The 19,686-nt window shown below is 48.6% G+C and overlaps 2 protein-coding genes, 1 non-coding gene and 1 pseudogene across 3 annotated transcripts in view; 3 read left to right on the top strand and 1 right to left on the bottom strand.

Moving 5' to 3' along the window:
* Positions 1-19,686, top strand: part of LOC136996504 (SUN domain-containing protein 3-like) — a 512,910-nt gene that overhangs the window by 367,374 nt on the left and 125,850 nt on the right. The gene's annotated exons all lie outside the window — the stretch shown is intronic.
* Positions 776-3,239, bottom strand: LOC136996433 (guanylate-binding protein 1-like; annotated as a pseudogene).
* LOC136996483 (olfactory receptor 12D1-like) lies at positions 4,395-5,318 on the top strand (the record flags this gene model as incomplete). Its single annotated transcript, XM_067317405.1, has 1 exon — positions 4,395-5,318. A coding segment is annotated over exon 1 (924 nt), but the record flags the coding sequence as incomplete, so codon positions are not given.
* LOC136996529 (U5 spliceosomal RNA) lies at positions 17,456-17,569 on the top strand. Its single transcript, XR_010887576.1, has one exon. It is a non-coding gene; the product is annotated as a U5 spliceosomal RNA (small nuclear RNA).

Genomic DNA, 19,686 nt, shown 5'->3' with positions numbered 1-19,686 from the left:
GGCAGAGTCCAGGTGTGCAAGAGCGAGCAGCTCACCAGTGCCTTCCCTTCTACTTCATAGTCTTCTTTCAGGACTGATTTCCAGTGAGATATTCCCTACGTGGGGTTTGGGGACGAGCTGTTGGAGATCTTCTCACTTCCCCTCAGTCCTGCTCTGCTCTTTTGTCAGCCCATGGGCACTGCCACAGTCCCTCCGCACTGGGTAAAGGTGAGCCTCCATGTGCCCTCCTCTGACCCCCGGTAGGAACGAGCAGTGCCTATCTCTGCTCCCTGTAAAGTAGGTGCTCGGAGCAGGCCAGGGGAACAGAAGGAGAAGGTGCAATAGGCACAAGGGCACAAGTAGCAGCAAGGGAAATTTCAGCTGGGTATTAGGGAAAAAACTGTCACCATGAGAGTGGAGCAGCAGTGGTGCAGGGGCCCAGAAACTTTCAGAACTTGTCTGGACAAAGTGCTGACCAACATGATCTAACTAGGAAGTTAGCCATGCTCAGAGCAGGTGTGAGTATGGACCTCCAGATGTCCCTCCTGACCCAGATCCTCTGGGAGGGGTAAGAGGTCCCAGGACGTGGTAGCAGACTCCTGTGGTGCTGAGGCCTTTCTAGCAGTTTGTCACTAGTAGATGAGGAGCTCTCTGTCACTCTCTAGTCTCTGTGAGGTGCGACTCAGTCACATGCTGGTCCCCATACCACCCTCATGCAGTGCCGTTCCTGAGGAGTGAAGGTGCCCCAAAGTCCATCCTCAGCTCTGATCAGCTGGGAGGGGTGAAGCCACAATGCTCAGTGTGCAACAGCAGCCAAGGGGCACAGCAGCACGACTGGGTACAGGGAGGGGAAATGGGAGACATGTGGCTCTACATCAAGAGGCAAGTACAGCAGCCAGTGGAAAAGCTCTTCCATTTCCACCTGCATCATTTGGCTGTGCATTTGAGCCTTCTGCAGACAAAGGCCCAAGAGCCACTGGCCAGCTCTGACCCTCTGGACCTGGCACTCACAGTTCCCCATTGCTATTGTGCTGCCACCAGGAATGGTCTTGGGCATAGAATTCTCCCAGATGTGGCTGTAGAATGTCACCACCTGCTCTTGGAAATCAGGCTCGCTCTCACTGTCAAGAAGCTCCTCCAAGGGTGGCAGGTCCCTCTTGCTGGCCGTTTGCTCAAAAACAAAGCACTTCTGGTCTGGGAAGAAGTGGCAGATGCATTCCTGGGATGCTTATAGAGATGGGCTTCCTGGCTGCTACCTGCAGAGATAGGACAGGGAGCGAGCTCACAGGGCTTGGGCTTTTGTTGCCTTCTGCTGAAATGCAGGTGTCCAGAGCTGGACGCATCCTGCCCTTCCTGAAGCACAGCACTGAACACAGCATCATTCTCCTACCAGGCTTTAACTTCAGCAAATTCTCCAGGTACTCATCCTCAGAGATTTCCTTCCCATCCACCTTCAGTTGCAATGTGAAGTCCTGCACAGCCCAGACAAAGGTCAGGAAGAACTAGAAAACTTTGTCGGAATCCTCCAGGTCATCTCCACTCTCCCCAGGTGTTGCTTTCACCTTTACATTCTCCGTCAGCTTCGTCACATAGCTGGGGTGCTGGCTTAGGAAACAGAGACCCTGGATCCTCGTGCAGGGAGGGGTTAACCCTAACCCTAATTCCACCCTCCCCAGCCATCAGCATTTAATGAGGAAAAGGGGAGATTCTGCAGAGACAGAGAACAGCCTGGAGTCACCAGCAGGAGCAGGACTCAAACCCTCAGCCCTGAGGTCTGGAGCACAGGATTCCTGAGGACCTAGAGCCTGGTCACTGGGCACCACCAGGAGGCTCTGATCTCCCCATAAAAATCAGCCATTTGAGGACCTGTGATGTGCGAACCCCTAAGCTACTGCTCAGGGAGACGGGGCCTCCCTGTTGCTGCTGCCCCACTGAGGACACTGCAGCTGGTCCTTGTCTTGCTGGTCGATGGTGCCCTTGCTGTTATAGACCAGAGTGCTGGACAACAGTACAGCTAGCACAAAGATCCATGCGTCATTCTTGGTGTTGCCCTGGATCAGCCTTGGCTTGTACCAAGAAACTCTGTGCAAGGCTCCCTAAGAGTGAGCAAAGCCCCAAATGCCCACGCCCTGAATGCCGAACCATGGGCCATGGCAGGGTTAGCTTTGCGGAGGCACCCACACACATGACATCACCATGTCTTCCTACAGCTGTCTTATCTTCAACTCTTAACCCTGTGAGTCCCCCAGGCTTCTGATTATTAAAGTTCTCCCTGAGCTCCCCATTCCTAGTCTGCTGAAGTTTACCAGGAAGTGCTGAGGAATTTGGCAACTTGCCAACCCCATGAGCCTTCTCCTAGCTCCTCTGGCTGTCAGCACCACAGAGACAGCTCCAGTTCAAAAGACTGGGGATCCCTGCAAGGCACTAGATTGCAAAAGGTCCACCAGCCTAATGGCTGCTGAGTAATCAAAGATCCAGAAGGAGAGAAAGAGAAACGAATGATCCAGAATGAGAGAAGAGGCGGTGTTCCACCAAGCAGCATGGACCCAGCCACAGACTGGTTCCACTACCCTGCAGACAGCCAGGATCCTAGATAGAATGAGGGCTCTGACAGTCAAAGGCAGAGGTGAAGGATGCCAGGCAGGACTTCATCAGCCAGAAGACTTTACCCAGTTAGCTCTGCACTAGCCTCCTTCCCCACAGCCTCTGTCTCTTCCTGGCACACCAGTGCAGGCAATGAGAACACCTTGAGTCCTGCCACATGGCTGGGCCCTTGAGAGCTTCCACAAAGTGCTCTGTCGCCACAAAAGGCAGTCTCTGCTTCTCCCACACCTTCTCCACATCACCCCACCCTTCAGTGTCCAGTAGCACCAGAGTGTGTCCAGGCGAGCAGGGCTGAGGCACACACCACATCCAGATACCTTTGGTGTGAAACTGCATGGTGAAGCCCAGGGAGAAACCTGTGGAGAGGACACAAGGGGCTCAGCAGTGTTAGATAGAGAGCAAGAAAACACAGGCACCCTGGCTATCCAGAGCTGGGACCTGCGTAGTTCACCACCTCTCTCACCCATCCTCTCACGAGCCAGCCTGTTCATAAGGTGGGACTTGCCAGCGCAGTGCAGCCCTGTGATGGCCACCACCACCACAGGCTGCATGAACTATGACAGCACCTGCAGAGTCTTCTGCTGCACCACCAGCCCCTGCCTCTCTGTGGTCTCAATCAGGCAGGTGGGCACTTCTATGCAGATTTCAGATGCCATTGCTTGTGGCAAACACAGCTTGCAGAGGGGACAGGGAGACAGGTATTTGAGGCCTTAAAACATTCATCATAGTTTGTTTTCTCCATCTTTAGAAGTTAAAAGAAAACAAAAAAGCATTTTAAGATCTTCATGGACTATAAAAGGAGCAAAAGATGTTAAGTCAGAGGCAGAGTTCAGCTGTGCAGTTGTAGCAGGTCCAATGAAGCCATGATACTTATTCAATGCATTGTGCTTGGGAATTACAACAACATGTAAAAAACTTCTGGGCAAATTCCCCATGAAAACTGTTATTCTTCCTGAGAATTACATGCTATAACCTTGCATATTTTAATAAATGATTTTTGATTCTATGGCTTCCTTCTGCTTATGAGCGCTTGCTGTGCAAATAATCAGCAATCAGTTCACCTCCCCACAACATCATTAGCTTTCTGCGTGCCTGAGGTGCTATGCCTTGATGTTTTCTGAACTGAAGTCCCATAAGGTTCAGAGGCTTGATCTCAAGAGGAGTTATCAAAGAGATGGAAATTTTTCTTTGCTGGAAAGAAATGTGGTTGTTTCAGTGACAGGGAGGACTATATAAAGGTTTCCTGACACCACTGAACAGCCAGAATTAATCCTCTTTGAAAGCAGTGTATTATATGTGAGCCACTAGACTACTATAACACTTCAGCTTTGGGAAAGATACAGTATATTCAGCTAGGAATTGGAATGAACAAAACCTATTAAAAAACCCTTTTTTGAATAAGAAAACACACAGGATTTCAGAACGATCTTCACTTACAAATCAGGTAACCAACTTCCCTCCCTCCCTCCATTCCTTCCTTCCTTCCTTCCTTCCTTCTGCATAATTTTCTTTTCTCACTATTCTCAAACATTCCATTCCTTTCAGTGGGCTGGTACACAGGTGGCAGTTCCAGCATCAGTATTGGCCATCTAGGTTACAACAGTTTCTAGTATTTTTTGAAACAGTTGGGGTGGAAAATCAAGGAATTTTTTCGTGTCCCTTTCCAGACTCAGTATCTCATCTTTTCCATTTATGAGGCAGCATCAGCTGATGATGCATCTTATGGAAGAGGACTCTGGGAAATGGATGCAGCAGCTCAGAACAGAAAGATAGGAAGTTACTGCCAAGTTATTCTCTCTTTCCCTGCAGGGATGGATAACCAGACAGAGGTGAGGAAGTTCATCCTCCTTGGCCTGACCAGCCTTCAAGGGCTACAGAAATTCCTGTTCATGCTCTTCTCACTGCTCTACCTGTCTACCCTGCTGGGGAATATGGCAATCATGATTGTAGTGGCATGTGAACCCCGGCTACACACCCCCATGTACTTTTTCCTCTGCAACCTCTCCTGCCTGGATATTTTCTACTCCACAGTTACCGTGCCCAAGATGCTGGCTGGGTTCCTCTCGGGGCACCAGGGCATTTCTTACACTGGCTGCCTAAGCCAGCTCCACTTCTTCCACTTCCTGGGTAGCAGCGAAGCTTTCCTTTTGGCTGTCATGGCCTATGACCGCTATGTGGCCATCTGCAACCCCCTGCGCTACACCCTGATCATGAGCCCACGGGCCTGCCTGCTGCTGGCTGTAGCCACTTGGACTACTGGCTTCCTTCATGCTCTGATGCACACAGTCATGACCTCCCGGCTCCATTTCTGTGGCCCCAACCACATCCAACACTTCTTCTGTGACATCAAGCCCGTGGTGAGACTGGCCTGCAATAGCAGCCAGCTCAACCTGAACCTTCTCAACATCATCACAGGGAGTATTGCGGCAGGCACCTTTGTCTTCATACTCTTTTCTTACCTTTACATTTTTTCCTTCCTCCGACTGAAAGTCCAGTCCAAGGAGGGAAGGAGGAAAGCCTTCTCCACTTGCATCTCCCATCTCACAGTAGTGGCCTTATTCTATGTCCCTGCTATTTTTAACTATGTGCCACCTTCCTCAGGGAATTCAGCCAGGCGGGACATGATATCCACCGTTATGTATACTGTTGTCACGTCAGTCCTCAATCCTTTGATCTACACCCTGAGGAATGTGGAGGTGAAACGTGCCCTAAAGAGAAGACTTTTCTCCACAGAGTTTCTAGCACAGAAAATGTTCTGCCTTGCCGCTTGTGTGGGGTAGTAGGCAATGGACAATGCAATGAGAGGAGCTTTTGGCTCAAGAATGTGTTGTGCAGAAATCTGCTTTTCACTGCCAACAGCCTGGGTCCTTTCAGAAAAACCTTACGTACTGGATATGGCCTTACGTTTCCTATCTTGGGCAATAGCAGTGCATAAAGATGAATGTATGTTTGTGGAACAGCCACTCTCATTCATCCAACTGGAAAAGAGAAGTGGCTCCAGAGAGTGATACTTCAATAAAAACACCTTATTTGAGTGATTCACCCTCAAATGTCACTTTATCTTTTTTTTTTTTTTTTTTTTTTTAAGGCAGCTGAATCCCACCTCCACTCAGCGCTGTCAAGAGAAGTCGGGGCATGATTCGTCTTATCCTAAAGCTGATAGACAAGGAGGGATTCAGTTGTTTCTGTGGGATTCAGTTGGCCACGTACAGACATGTATGCCATGCCACTTGAAATTCTCTGGATATCCCAGCTGGTGTCTCTCTGCTGCTCCAGAAAGGCATAGGTCCTGTGCCAGACCCACTAGCCCTGTATGGATGTCAGATATCCTAAGGCATCTGAGATGTTGTTAGACACCTGTGTTTAGGCAAGTGAATTCTACCCCATTGCCTAGATCCACAGTGGTTAAAACTGCTGTTTAGGCACTTGTCTCACAGGGAGGAATGTACATTTGGGGCCCCAAATTTAGGTGTCTTAATCTCAAATTGAATCTCTCCCTTAATTTCAAAATGAGTGGGAATGGTGGATTCCATTTGAAGAAAGGTTCCAGAATTGATCCTTAGGGCTTAAAGGTAAAGTAAGCTTGGGGAATGGGGACTAAGAGTAATAGCTGGAGTGATCTTTTGATTCTTACCTGTCCTACAGGTTTTTTTCCACGTATTCATAAACTTCACTAACATGCCAGGTATGTTGCACACAATAGTTATTTGCTCAACACATTCCATGTTTAGAGTCCTACCATAAGCCTTAAAAAGGCTGCCTGTAGTATTGTTTTTGTTATCATTTTAAACAATGTTATATAATGATGATGATGATGATGATGATGATGATGGTGATGATGATGATGATAAATATTTCTCTTAGGGTCTCATGTAATCCCTCAGGGCAAAACTTTCATGCCATGTTCTTGAAGGTGCACAAGAGATTCTTACTCTCCTAAACAATGCTCCAGGCTGGATACTGTAAGAGACAGTGTCCCAAGGCTCCTGACCTCCTCTTCCCATAAGACCACTCTTTGAGTCTGAGATCTTTTAAGTGTTTTTAGGTCTTTAAGAGTCAATATTTGTTTAAAATTGGCCAAAGACAATGCGAGTGCTTCCTTGCAATCCACCATTCCTCATGTGTGCTGTATCCTTCAGCAGAGGCAATGACTTGAGCCAGACCTTCTGTGAAATCTCCTTACTGTCTTGCTCCGATTCATACTTCTGTGAAAACAGGCTGCTTGGTTTTGGTTTTAGTCATGGGCTCTTTTGTATTCATAATAATGCCATATTTTAAGAGCTTCACTGTGGTTCTAAGAATACCCTTTACAGGAGGGTGGTGTGACTTCTTTTCTTCTGCCTTCCTGCTTTCTCCTTCCTTCTTTACACTACTCTATATACGTACCTAAAACCTGCAGCTAGCTCCTCGTCTAGTTCTACTAGCCACTAACCCCGTAGTAGCTCTTTGTCTGTCTGTTTGTTTTTTACTGTGAGGTATCTGCAGTGATTAATGCAGTCATCTACAACAGGAGCAAAAATGAGATCCAGTTTTTTCTTCGGGAGTCGACTGCAAGGGGTGGGGCAAGGTCGCCAAGAAGCCACTTCCTGTCTTCTCCCATTTACTTCTGTTTTCTTATCATTCAACCTTAGCCAGTGTCTGTTTTTCATAAGAATACATTTTATGGAAAAGCAGATTACACTGTGCCCAGAGCTGCACAGTACCTCCTCTGCATATAGTTTATGTGGCTTGTTAACGCTTACAGAAGGTATGGGCCAAACACTGGACTAAACTGTAAGTTTATGTGTTTGAAGGCTAGTCACCATGAATACAAAGAACAGGTGAACAGTGATGGCAGAGGAATGCCAGTAACCTAATGAGTGCAAAGGGGCACCCTGACTTGGATATTCCTAGGGCCGTCAAAGGAGAGTGATTAGCCCATTGTCCCTGGGGCCTTGGAGGGAGTGTCACCCTCCAAGATGAGTCCACCCATGTGACTCTCCTTGAAAGCCTCATGGACTGAAGGGGTTATTGCCTAGAGGGGTAGAGGACTTATCATGGGAAGCAGGACAAGAGCATTTGGGAACTGTGTAGAACTTTAAGGGGATTTCAAGAATGTGTGAGACTTTAAGGGATCTTTAGGAGAAGGACCAAAGGTGGGGAAAGGGATCAGAGTGGACTGGAGAGAAAGAAGCATGAGGGAAAAGAGTTTAAAATGGACTGGCCGAGTGTGGACAGGTCAGTATGTTTGTCTAGCCATGCCCAGCACCTGATCAACCCTACCTAGCCAAGTGAGTGAAGAAAACATCAGTGTCCCACTTATTCTCATGTCCTTTCAGAGAGGTCCATTCAGACCTCTCATGTCTTGTCTCAGTGCCAGACTAGAGTCAATCTCAATAGGGTCTTCTTTCCCCACTGATTGCACCAAGCCCATTCCCTTGGCTGTGGTTTCTCTGGATGGTAGATAGGGACAGGGAGAATCTTGTTCATCCGTTCATGAGCATCACTAATTAGATGATGTGGCACGTGGCTATTTATTAAACACCTATGTACTTATATATAGGTCCCTTTTCCAGGTTAAGGTGACCCAGCCAATCTAAGTCAGCTGGTGGTGGTGACATGATCGTGAGGAAAATTGCCCAGTCAAGTATTTGTCCATTTATTTGGGTAAGCTGGCCCTCTGACAACTTATCCTCTGAAAACACGAACAATGTCCAGGACTTAAGTTTCTTCTGCAACTCTGGTCTTGATAGTCCAACCCAAGGGTTGTTCCGAAGACTCAGGTATTTCTCAGAGTTGCCAGGCTGTATCATATTCAGGTTTGAACCGCACAGTGTCCACAAATTACAATTGCTGATCATATGCATATCCTTAGCAGTTTTTATAAAGAACCCATGACACTTCTCACCTTTCCTGGGAACCACTCCCTTATTCCCCTCCAGGCACGTCCCTGCTCCCCAGAAAGCCTTTCCCCAGATGAGGGTGTCCACGCTAGCCTGGCCACCTGCTCCAGGTCCCCCTCCCCTGTGCTCCCTGCAAGGCTCTGTGCAGGCACTGCTGCTCAGCAGACAGCCAGTGGTGGTGCCACAGGGCCAGGGGGGGACTCCCCAGTGCCCATTCTTGTCAGAGCAGAAAGCAGACCCTAAGGGATGGTTATCATGCCACTGGCAGTCCCTGCCTCCCATTTTATGCGGCTGTGGAGGGTGCTCAGAGGGACCAGGCAGCATTTCCGAGGACACAGGGTATGTTATGGGGCTGCACCGGAGCCAGCCTACGGCATTTCAAAGAGAGGACAAGGGACGACTCTGCAGCCTCTCTTCCCTGAGCCTGCTGGGTCTCCACTGCCTCTCCTGGGACTGCGGAGCCCTCCTTTACCTATGCATTTCCTGAGTTTGCTCTTTACCGCTCGGTGACTCCACGTCAGATGGTCTCTTGTGTTGTGAGGTTCCACTCACTGCCCACTCCCACTGTATGATGTTCCTGGAAATGCGCTGAGCTCCCCTGGCAGCTTATTTCCTCTCCAGGAACATGGTCAGCCATCACCAGCCCCCACACATGTGTCACAGCCTCAGGAAAACTACTCTGGGATTGTTCGCCATTTCCACTGACTCAGGGCCCAAAAAGCAAACCCTGAATCTGAACCTCGTTCCCAAACAGGTTACAATGGCACACTGAACACATCAAGCTGAGCCCATGGAGAACCAAACCAAAGCAACAAGCCCTTTTGGGATACCGTTCCATCACCACTTTTACGACTCCAATTTTGGAAGAAGAGTCAAGTGTTCAGGCACTGCACTTAGGAGATTGCTTTGTATTGCATAGATGATATTAGGGAGCCATTGGTGTCCGAGAAAATGGAGTCCTCATGTCCTCACAGATTGCGTTCTTCCCTTGGGCAGTCAGGTGCTGAAACAAAAGAGACATCCCTGAAACAAAGAAGCAATGTTCCTCCACCCTGCCTCTAGCTCTGCCCTCCCACAACCTCTCAGAACTCCTGCGATGACCATTCACCTTACCCTGAGCACCTCACAATGCCTGCCTGATGCTCATCACCAAGCAGATGACTGCAGCACAAGGGACGTCACAACCCCCAGACCAGCCCTCACACCTTCACCTGCACCTCCCTCTTGCCTGCCTCTCCTCTCAGCTCCATCGCTTTCACTCCAACACCCCACAGGCTCTGCCCTTACTCTCCCTCCCATGCACCAAAACCCTTCCAGCTACGCTTACAAGACGCCTGGATGCTTAGGGACTGCAGGGGAGCAGCTTTACTGGGCTTAGGCTTCAGCAGAACGTTTGGCCTTTGTGCTTATTGGGAAGAGGGAAAGCTTTTGGGTGCTGTGTGAGTGTTGTTCTTGGTGTTTGTGCTGAGGGTTTTGGGTAGGGTCTAGAGTTTTGGCAGAGGGCTTTGGGTTGGAGTGGGGCTGAGGGCTCGAGTCCAGTCTAGCACCTCAAGGAGAGTGATGGGGTTTAGGCATTAGCTTCCGGCAAAGGGTCAGAGTTTGGGGAAGCAGACAATGACTGAGGCTTCAGTTTTGCACTTGGGGTTTGGCCTTAGTGACTGGAAGAGGGGAAGGAGGGAGTGAGGCAGAGTCGGGCTTCAGCTTAGTGCTTCATCTTGGGGTAGGGGGCCTCCCACAGGGACTCTTCCAGGCCCTCTCCCACCGCCAGCACCACTACCTCAAGGCCCCTTACCTCCCCAGAACATGTCCTCTCTGATGGATGACATCGGGGAGCCCTTCCTGTCCTCACATGCCTGCCTCCATCTCCTCCATGCTAAGCTGAGGGAACACAGAGGAAACCCAGAGCACCTCCACATTAACATCCAAGCGCTCTCCCTACACCCTCTCCCTGCCTCTGCCTTCCCACAACGTGTCGGAACTCCTGGAAAGACCCTCCACCTTCCCCTGAGGACCTCACAATGCCTGCCTGATGCTCTTCACCAAGGAGATTCTTGTAACACAAGTGACCTCAAAACCTATAGCCCAGCCCCCATACTTCCACCTGTCACTTTCTTTTATTTGCCTGTTTTCTCTCATCTCATCTCCACGTGCTTTCTCTCCACATAGCCCCTGGCCTTCCCCTGTAACTCAGGGTTGAAATGTGTTCGAGGTGGCCTTTGAGGATGGGTGGAAGGATCTGGGGTTTGAGGAATGTGATTAGAGCTCACAAGTGCTAGCATTACCCTCATGCATTAGGCTTCAGGCATCAAGTTACACTTTCTGCTCTGTGGTTATTGTGCAGGATTCGCATAGGCATTAGATCTCTCTTGTTAGAGTTAAGGAGGAGAGTTAGTGATTTTTTAAAGCCTTAGCAGCACGTTCCGTGTTCTGTTCAAGGTTTCTTGTCAGGCAATAGTGTATGAGCTGGCTTTTCAGCACAGGATTTTGGCTTGAAGTTTGGGATGAGTCTTAGGAATGAAAGCCATGGTATCGGCTAACTTTTGACAGATATGAAGCAGGGCATGAGATCAGGAGTTTAGTGGGGATCTTGAGATTAGATAAGGGGTTATGTGTTCCGGCTTAGCAGTGAGGGGTTTAGGTTGGGACTGTTGGAGGGGAAGAGGTTAAAGGCTAGTGGTAGGGCTTAGGGTATGGAATGGGGCTCAGGGGTACTGGATAGATTTAGATGAACAGCCTGACAGGTGGTTTCACAATCACTCTCCCAAACGCATTGTCCTTAGCTGAAATCCCCTTACCTACCATGACGTGACATCTCTTGTGGCTGAGATCCTTAGCTCCTTCATGTCCTCACATGTGTTTTATTTCTGCTCGACAGTCACGGGCTGAAACAGTAGGAACCCCCCCAGTCAACAACCAAGTGCTTTCCCTCAAACCTGTCCCTGCCTTGGCCTTCCTAAAAGAAAAGACAGAGGGCAGCAGCACAGAGCCTAAGCAGCCCAGCCTGGCTCAGTGGCCAATGACTGTGGCAGCACCCTCTGCCAAAGGTGGGACTGGGGACTGAGGGAGTGGGCACCTCTTGGCTGACACCAAGACGATTAGCAGAACAGGGGGTTCAGGGTGGGTGCCTCGGACCTGCGCTGACAGGGTGCATTTGGTACGGCTGGAACAGAGGGGCCAGCCAGTGCTTTCTGTTGGGACAGTATCCGCAATCTCAGAGCCTTTCTCTCAGACCACGGAAGCAAGTGAAGTCTTCACAGGGCTGGTTGGCTCCTACAGGGGAAAATAAATAACACTTCAATTTGTTTAATATTCTACATAGCAAAAGACATTGACTGCAGGGCCAAGTGAGAGGCTTGTGCTGTGAGTTCAGGACCACTGCATTACCTGCATGGGCGAGTGCAAGGATGAGAGCTCAATGCCTTACTTGAGAAAAACTTGGCACTTTCAGGGGGTTTCTTTCTTTGGGCTTTCCTAGAAGGCCCAGTACTGCCCCACGCTAGCAGCTGGCACAGCAAATGATAGGTATAAAAGTACACAAAGTGAATGGCAACAAAACGCTCATCCTATCAGATAACACTTAACAACTGCAACGTGTAACTTCTGCATCTTGAACTGTCTCTGCATTTCAGCTTTGAAATCTTAGGCAAGAAGGACGCCAGCCTCAAAACAGGGAAAGTGCATCCTTTTTGCCTAAGGCTGGGTTCATGGCACTGAATTTGTAAGATACAGGGATACCAGGGGTGGGTGGACTGCAGAGGCCAAGGGCCCCCTCCCTAACTGACTGAACAAACAGGCAGTGCCACTTACCAGAGGAAGAGAGGACAGTTATCTAGTGTTAGCACCATCTCTTCCTTCACAGCCCTGCATGGAAGCAGAAATGAATGACTGCGAAGCTGTTGGGTTTGTGCTGACTGCTCTTGGCAGAACTGGGAGCTCTGAGATGACCAGAGCACATACCACACGGGCAGAAGGAAAGCTGTCACTGCTGCCAGTTCCTCAGGAGAGAGCAGAGCCTGAGGCAGACACATGCAGAAAGATCCAGGATACCCATGCTTGGAGTGAGCACAGCCTGTGAGCTGAACCTTCCCTGGCAACCAGCTGCTCCTTGCTTTTGCTTTGCTGCAGCTAGTTGCTCAGCTAGTTGCAAAGGCAGCTGAACCACAGCACTTCTGCCTGCTTGGCTCTGTGTGACAGCCTCAGCACTGCACAGAGCAGCTGTGAGCTGACTGCTGTGGGCTCAGCACGGCTGCCCCTCCACCGGGAAGCATGTGTACAATGGGGAGCTTCCCTTGTGCCAAGGGGCACTCATCCAACCCAAGGCCTGGCAATGTGCCACTGCCATGGGAGGCCGTGGCAGCTGGATGTCTGTCTCTGCCAGAGCCAGGGGCGAGGAGATGTGGTCAAGCTTGCCCAGATCTTCCCAGGTCAGGATCTGTGACTCCGCTGTGAGCAAAGTGGTGAGTGCTAACCTAAATACCAGGGGATTGAACCCATGGCTTTGATACTGTGGTGACAGACTGCAGATTGTCTGTAGGAGAAGGGGTGACTTCTGGGGGTGCCTTTGCCTATTTTGGGAGTGAAAGGTCAGAAAAGCCTCTGGTGGCATGCACACAACTTGAAAAGATAGAGAGAGAGTGGACATTTTGGGACAAGTTTTCCATCATGAAGTGAATGCTGACTAGAGGGACGGGCTCCTAGAAGACACTAGCCCCCAACCCCCTTAGTTCATCCTTTCCTAAGCCTTGCTCTTCTACATGAAACAATGCTGAAAGCCTTTTCTGCCCTGAATGAAGTACTCACAAGGGAAGGAGCACCTGTGAGTTAAGCTGATTTTTCTAATCAGCCAGTGTTAGGGATGTGTTTCACAGCCTGCAACAAACACACCTGGTGCTATTGCCATTGCTGTGTAGGGATTGTTTGGTGTTACTCTCACGCAGCTTTTTGAAGTACAGGGTTTCAGCTTACCTGAGCTGTTCTGGTGCCCGTATGTCACGTGGCCATGGCATGAACAAATTCCCCACACATGGGGTAAGAAGTCCCAGGGAAGCAATATGGTCTGGTCTTTGGTCTGCCCCTGCCCACACAATGTTTCAGAAATCAATAAGAAGAGCAGCAGCCTCACCTCCCCTTCAACTCACTCCATCCTTCCCGGAAACTCTTCCTCGAGACCCCCGAGAGGCTGAGACTTTGGAAATGAGAGCAGTCATATCTGCTGACCTGGAGAGAGGACAGGAGCAAGAGCTAGTTCCACATAACATCTGTATTACAGGTACATCTGGCTTTACAGTCTGCACTTTGGGAAATAAGATCTTGCCATTTTTTTGGGGGGGGGGATGATATGCCTTTTTTTTTCCATCAATTTTTGTTTCTACAGTGTTTCAGAAAAACAGGGAAGAGGAAATTACCACAAGGTTTCTTTTGCCTAGAGAAAAAGGCTTAGCTGATAGGTGGGTAATTCAAGATGTGATGTTATTGTAGAGTAAAATTAGCTATGGATGTAACATGCACAAATGCACCAGGAGTACTTAAGACCCTATCTCTTCTTAAAAAACAAACAAACAAACAAACAACAACAACAACAAAAACTTATGTTCATTTGATATAGAGAGTATAAGTGTATCCTTTGGTGGTGTTTATTCAAAAAAACATGACTGTTTTCCTCTGACTCTGCTGAGAAACTAGAACAACTTGGAAGCTGATTTCTGGACATAAGAGAAGTCTTAGGAGCCTTGATTAACTGAGGTCAGAATTGGAATACCCCCAAATTGCCCATGAATAATGCCTGACTCCATCAAGCATCTTGCACACAGCTTACATACACTCTTTTATGTCTAAGGCAGAAATGGCCACCTCAAGCTTAAATGCATTTACTGGCATGTCTCTGTGTTAGGAGCAATCTCTTGTTGAATCCAGGCACCAAAATAAATAAATAAAAAGAAAAGAAGAAAAAAAGAAAAGAAAAGAAGAGAAGAGGAAAAGAGAAAAAGATGTACAGGAGTCAAATGGCACTGTGCTGATTAAGCTGCCCTGAGCAGCGTCATCTGGCTGACCTCAGTTTAAAACACTGGGGGCTCCTGCCCTAGCAAGCTGCCAGAGAACATGAATTTGTCTCACAGTCTGAAGAGACATAGCTACATGTATGGCAAGGCGCACAGTTCTGTTTATATCAGTTTTGGAAGGATACAAACATTTCCCGCGCCGTACTTTTTCACCCTCCCCTTTGGACCAGAAAAATCCTGTCCAACCTCTGCCACCAAACTGTCTGCCTGTCACACTGCAGGCCCTGCAACATTCCCAGATGTGGTCAGATCTAAGGGGGATCTTTGTGTTCACGGGCACACTTGGCCTCTCTTTTATACCCTCTCAGGACTTGCATTAGTGATCACTACCTTCTCTGGCACCTGCAGTCTGAAAAGAAAGTTTCTAAACATTCCTTTCTTGCTTTCTCTTCTCTTGTAATCATCTGCAGTCCCTCAGTCCTTGCTTCTCATTCCAAATCCTCCTTGATTTTTCAACAGGTGCAGCATCTCTTTTGCCGCCTTCTCCTGAGAATCACCTGAACATTACACCAGGCCAAAAAATGCAGGTACACATGTAGGGCTCCAGCAAATAACAACCCCACAGTTTCATGGCATGATTTTCTGTTCAATGTCAGGGCATGCAGAACATACCCAACCATATTATTCCTTGAGTCAGGTCACCCAACACAATGGTATAATCAGGGAGAGATCTGGAGCAGTTCTGCTGCTGTGAGAGCTGTGCTGGGGGTTTACTTGGAGCCCAGCAGCCCGGGATGAAGGGGAACCAGGCAACCTGCTCCCAGCACCCTTCAGGCCTGCATGCTGGGGCTCCACGGAGACATGCTGTGGGGAGAGGGGAGCTGTTGTTAGGACACAGGATGTCCCACTGTTACTCCAGTTCATATCAGACAGGCACTGCAGGGATGCACCTCTCCCAGGGCACTGTGCCAGGTTTTGCAGGGTGGAATCTAGGTGGAGAAAAGGAGGTGCAAGGGCACTGAAAAGTTGGACCCAAACTCAGAAAGAATGGAGCATAAGGCAAAAAAATGGGTTCAGAATAGAGGACGGCGGGTCTTCTGACAGTAGATGTGTACATGCCTACAGATGGTGGTGATGCTGGTTTGCATCAGTTATGTCTCTGATCTACAGGGGAAGCATCAAACCTCAGCAGTAATAGCTAGAAGCAGTAGCTTCTGGTAGCTATCCTATCCCATCTTTAGCAGCACTTCTGACATGATCTTCCACAGCATCCTTGTAGCCATGAACCTCATGAAATGAAGCAAGGGACAAATGCAAAGTCTTGCGCCTGGTATGGACTAAGCCCTGTGGCCATGCAGGCCGGGGACTTGTTGCCGGGGTGATAGCTCTGCTGACCAGACCCTGGGGGCCTGGTAGACAGGCGGGAGCATCTGCCAGCAGCATGCCCTAGCAGGGACGAAGGCTAGCAGCACACAGAGCTGTATCAACAGGAACGGAGCTGGTAGAGCAAGGGAAGAGATGATTCCCCTTTACTAGGCATGCCTTAGACAACACATGGAGTACTGCATCCAGTTTTGGCTGACATACCTGAGCAACTGCACTGCAGAGATACCAAGATGCTCCCAGGCACCTTACCTTAGCTCCCCCTTACCTGCTCAAGTAATGAATGAAGCTGTTGGTCAGATTCTCTCACCCATTCACTTAGGCAATCAGCACCTTTTCTCATAATGAAGGATCTTCTCCTGTCACCCTGGCTACATTCATTAGCAAGAGCTTGAGCAAGCATTGTCTTGCCAGTTCCTGGGAAGGGGACCATAGAATAGACAGCCTCTGTAATAATAATAATAATAAAAAAAAGGAATAAAAAAGAAGAAAAAAAGAGATTTCTATAGGGCAAAAACATGGAGAAGTGCCCCCACCTGCAAAACAGCAGCCCTTCTCTCCTAACCAAAACACTTTCAATCTAAGACAGCAGTAAGAGCTCTAGTGTGAGAAAAATCAAAGCAGGTGCAAGTTTTGTGTCCCTGCACAATCCCACGAGACAGTAAACTATGTAAAAGAGATAACTCAGCTGTACAAAATCTCCACAAGAGACTGTGGTGTCTTTGCAGGGCACTTCCAACACCGCAGACGTATTAACAGAGATAACAACAGAACAGGGGAGCCAAACAAGAGCAAACTTCAGCACAAAATCTGAGACTGGACTAACACAGTTTAGATGTTGCCTCTTTGTTCTTCTTTGCTATACTGCATATGCTTGTTTTTACAGGAGGCAAGACTTGCCAGTAAAGCCATTTCTTCTCCCTTTTCATTCTCTGTTTTAAATTCCTGCAATTTTTGTCTCCCAGAATTTGCTGGTAGGAACTGAGGAGGAAGTCTAAAGCTGGGAAGGGAGAAAAAAAAAAGTATTTTGCATTTCCAGATAATACCTAAACATCAACGAGAAAAGCTATGATGCTGTTGTAAGAAGAAAATTCCAATGAACACAGAAGCAAAACATTTAAGGATTTTCTTTTCAACATTTGCAATACTTCTACAGTTATGAAAAGAAAGGACTTAAAGTAATATTTCAGTGGACTGTGAGTTCAGTTTTGCTAGCCAAGAATATATAAAGCTGACCATTACATCTAGAGGCAACTATCGTGTGAATTATAATTAGAGTTGAGTGCAATATACTAATTAAACAGTTGTCCTCAGAGAAAACAAGTTTATGGGCTTTTTTTTTCTTTTTCTTTTTCCTCTTCTGCCCTTACTCTGCTCGAACACCTGGGAAGTGGAGGAGCTTGCCAGGCAATGCAGTGGGGGCTGCTGTGAGTCCTGAGGGAGGCGAACTCTGGAGAGGACAATGCAGCAAACCCGCAGGCCACGAGTAACAGGTTTGCCCCTCAGGGCACTGGCACACTGCTGCTGGTGGTGGAAGCAGTGCTGCCCATAGATTATCCTGCAGCCCTTGGAGTCCTTGCTCCTGTTAAACACAACAGGCAAGGTTTGAAATCTGGTTTCTCTTCAGATCGTATAAATCTTTTGCCTTTTACTAAAGATTTCTGTGGAGAGGAACAGGCACAAGTGTCGAGGAATTTTTGGAGGCTCCATTTCAGTGGAAATTTTCTTTTCCCTGCTTGAACAGGGGGGTTGGACTTAGACGATCTCCAGAGGTCCCTTCCAACCTCAACCATTCTGTGATTCTGTGATTCTGTGAACTCTGTACCCTTGCTGGGACCTGTCAATGCAGCTTCAGAGGAGCACTTGCAGGCAGCATTTCTGCCAGGAGAACATCTGGTCCCTGGGGCAGGTGATGTTTGTAAGCCAAGGAAAAGTAGAAGGGTTCAGAGCCAGGCATCATAATGCCACTCTACACAAAGGAAAACTCGGTGTGTGATTGTGAGGGGGTGGGTATGTTTCTGTGCATTTGTGGCAGGGCAGCTGTTCTGTTACTTTAAAGTCTGCAAGAACCGCAGTCCTCCCCAAATTCTCTTTAAAAAATGATGCTGCATAGAGACTCTCTTTGGCCCTTTCCCCGAGGGACATGTTGCGTGATCCCATGTGCCACTAGGGAATCTGTGTGCCAGAGGAACAGTGTAAATGTCACACCTGGTGGACAAGTTCCAGCTGAAGTGTTTGTGACCTTAGGTAGCAAGATCAATCCACCAGAGCTGTTATGGAAAATTAGTCACCATAACAGGGTTTGACCATAGGTTCCCGCTGAGGCAGAGGTCCGAAGTCAGATCAGAGCAAAATAAATTTTAATGACACACGTGCGGTAGTTACAGCTTGAGCTGGGTGCCTCCAAAGAGGGACCCCGTTTGAACAAATCCCTGGGTAATTATACCCTTCCAGTCTAGTATCCACCCCATAGTTCTGAACCAATCATAATATTAGAGTTTGGGGTCTTCCAGTTGCCGGTTGGTCCTTTCTGTAGTTTCCAGGTGGATTCTTTACTTCTTACTGCACTTCTGCATAGGTGTCGATGGCCCTTTTACTCCCTTCTCTTGTCCTTCAGAACCAGTCTTTGTGATTACTTCTTTCTTGCATAGTTGTCTGGCTCTTCTACTTCCTTATCTTGTCCTCCCCGATCAGTCTTGTGGTTCCTTTGTTTCTTTCTTCTGTGCTCCTTAATGCTAAACTGCTTCTTTCTCTCTACAGCCCCCTCCACCCCCCTTATCTCTCTGACTTGAACTTGAACCCTCTCTGGGACTTTCTTTTACTTAATATCTAGGTGAAAGTTCACGGCTTGCAGCCTAAGGCTTCAGCAAATTTAGCTACTAATGCTAAGCAAGGTATGCTAAGCGATTATTGGACTGAAGCTATCTAGAATTATTCTTTAACAAGTGCCCAGGAATCCTGCCTTCTCGGCTCTTCTCCTGGAAGTGCCTCTGAGCACAGCTACACTTGCCAGGCCAAAGGGCTGCTCTCATCCAGTGGCTCCCAAGGCCTCCAGGTTCTGGCTCTAGAGGCCTGTAATTTTGCCCCCAGTAGCTGCTGAACATGTGATCCTTCTGGAGGGCTAGAGATCAAAACTCTCTTTTCTGGAAACTGCAGGGGCATGGTACTGCTTTCCCATCTGTGAGAGGAGGGAGCTCTAGCCTTGTGGGTCCATCTGCCTAGAGGTACAAAGGAGTCCTTGATGTGTGTGTGCTGCAGATGAGATGAATCGATCAGCTAGTCACCAAAGGAAGGGCTTCAGAGAAACCACACAGGAGAGGCAACGACCTGCCCCTAGGCTCCAGCTGGGGACTGCTGTAGAATCCCAGCTTCAGCTTTAAACGTTGTCAGATCTTGTAAGGGCACCAAGGACTTGAAAACTTGACCTCAATGGAACTGAGATGGGCTGCTGAAATTATTGGACAGCCTGTAGTCATTTCTGGGGGTTGCCTGAGTAACTTCACCAGAGAACTGCTGTTGGGGGAGTTGATGCCCTTCCTAGCCAATGTGCTGCTCTGTGTTAGCTCTGGCTTATCCACCTGCTTGTGCTGATGCATCCCTCGTCATCTACCTGACTTGCTGCAAGATCCCCCTGCAACGCCCAAGGGGAGAGGGAAGCCTACATGCTACTTGCCTGGGGGAACGTGGGGGCTGGGGGTGAGGGCTGACTTTTGCTTCTAAGTTGCTGATGGGGCAAGGCTGCAGCTTTGAAAGCTCAGAACACCTGGCACTGGGCTGTGCGTGGTGTTGCAAGTTGCCCTTGCTCTGGCCAGAGGCCTCTATGTTGCTTCTCAGGTGAG

The sequence above is a fragment of the Apteryx mantelli genome, unplaced genomic scaffold (genome assembly GCF_036417845.1).
Source record: "Apteryx mantelli isolate bAptMan1 unplaced genomic scaffold, bAptMan1.hap1 HAP1_SCAFFOLD_40, whole genome shotgun sequence".
Taxonomy (NCBI): Eukaryota; Metazoa; Chordata; class Aves; order Apterygiformes; family Apterygidae; genus Apteryx; species Apteryx mantelli.
This window is presented reverse-complemented; position numbering and strand designations above follow the sequence as displayed.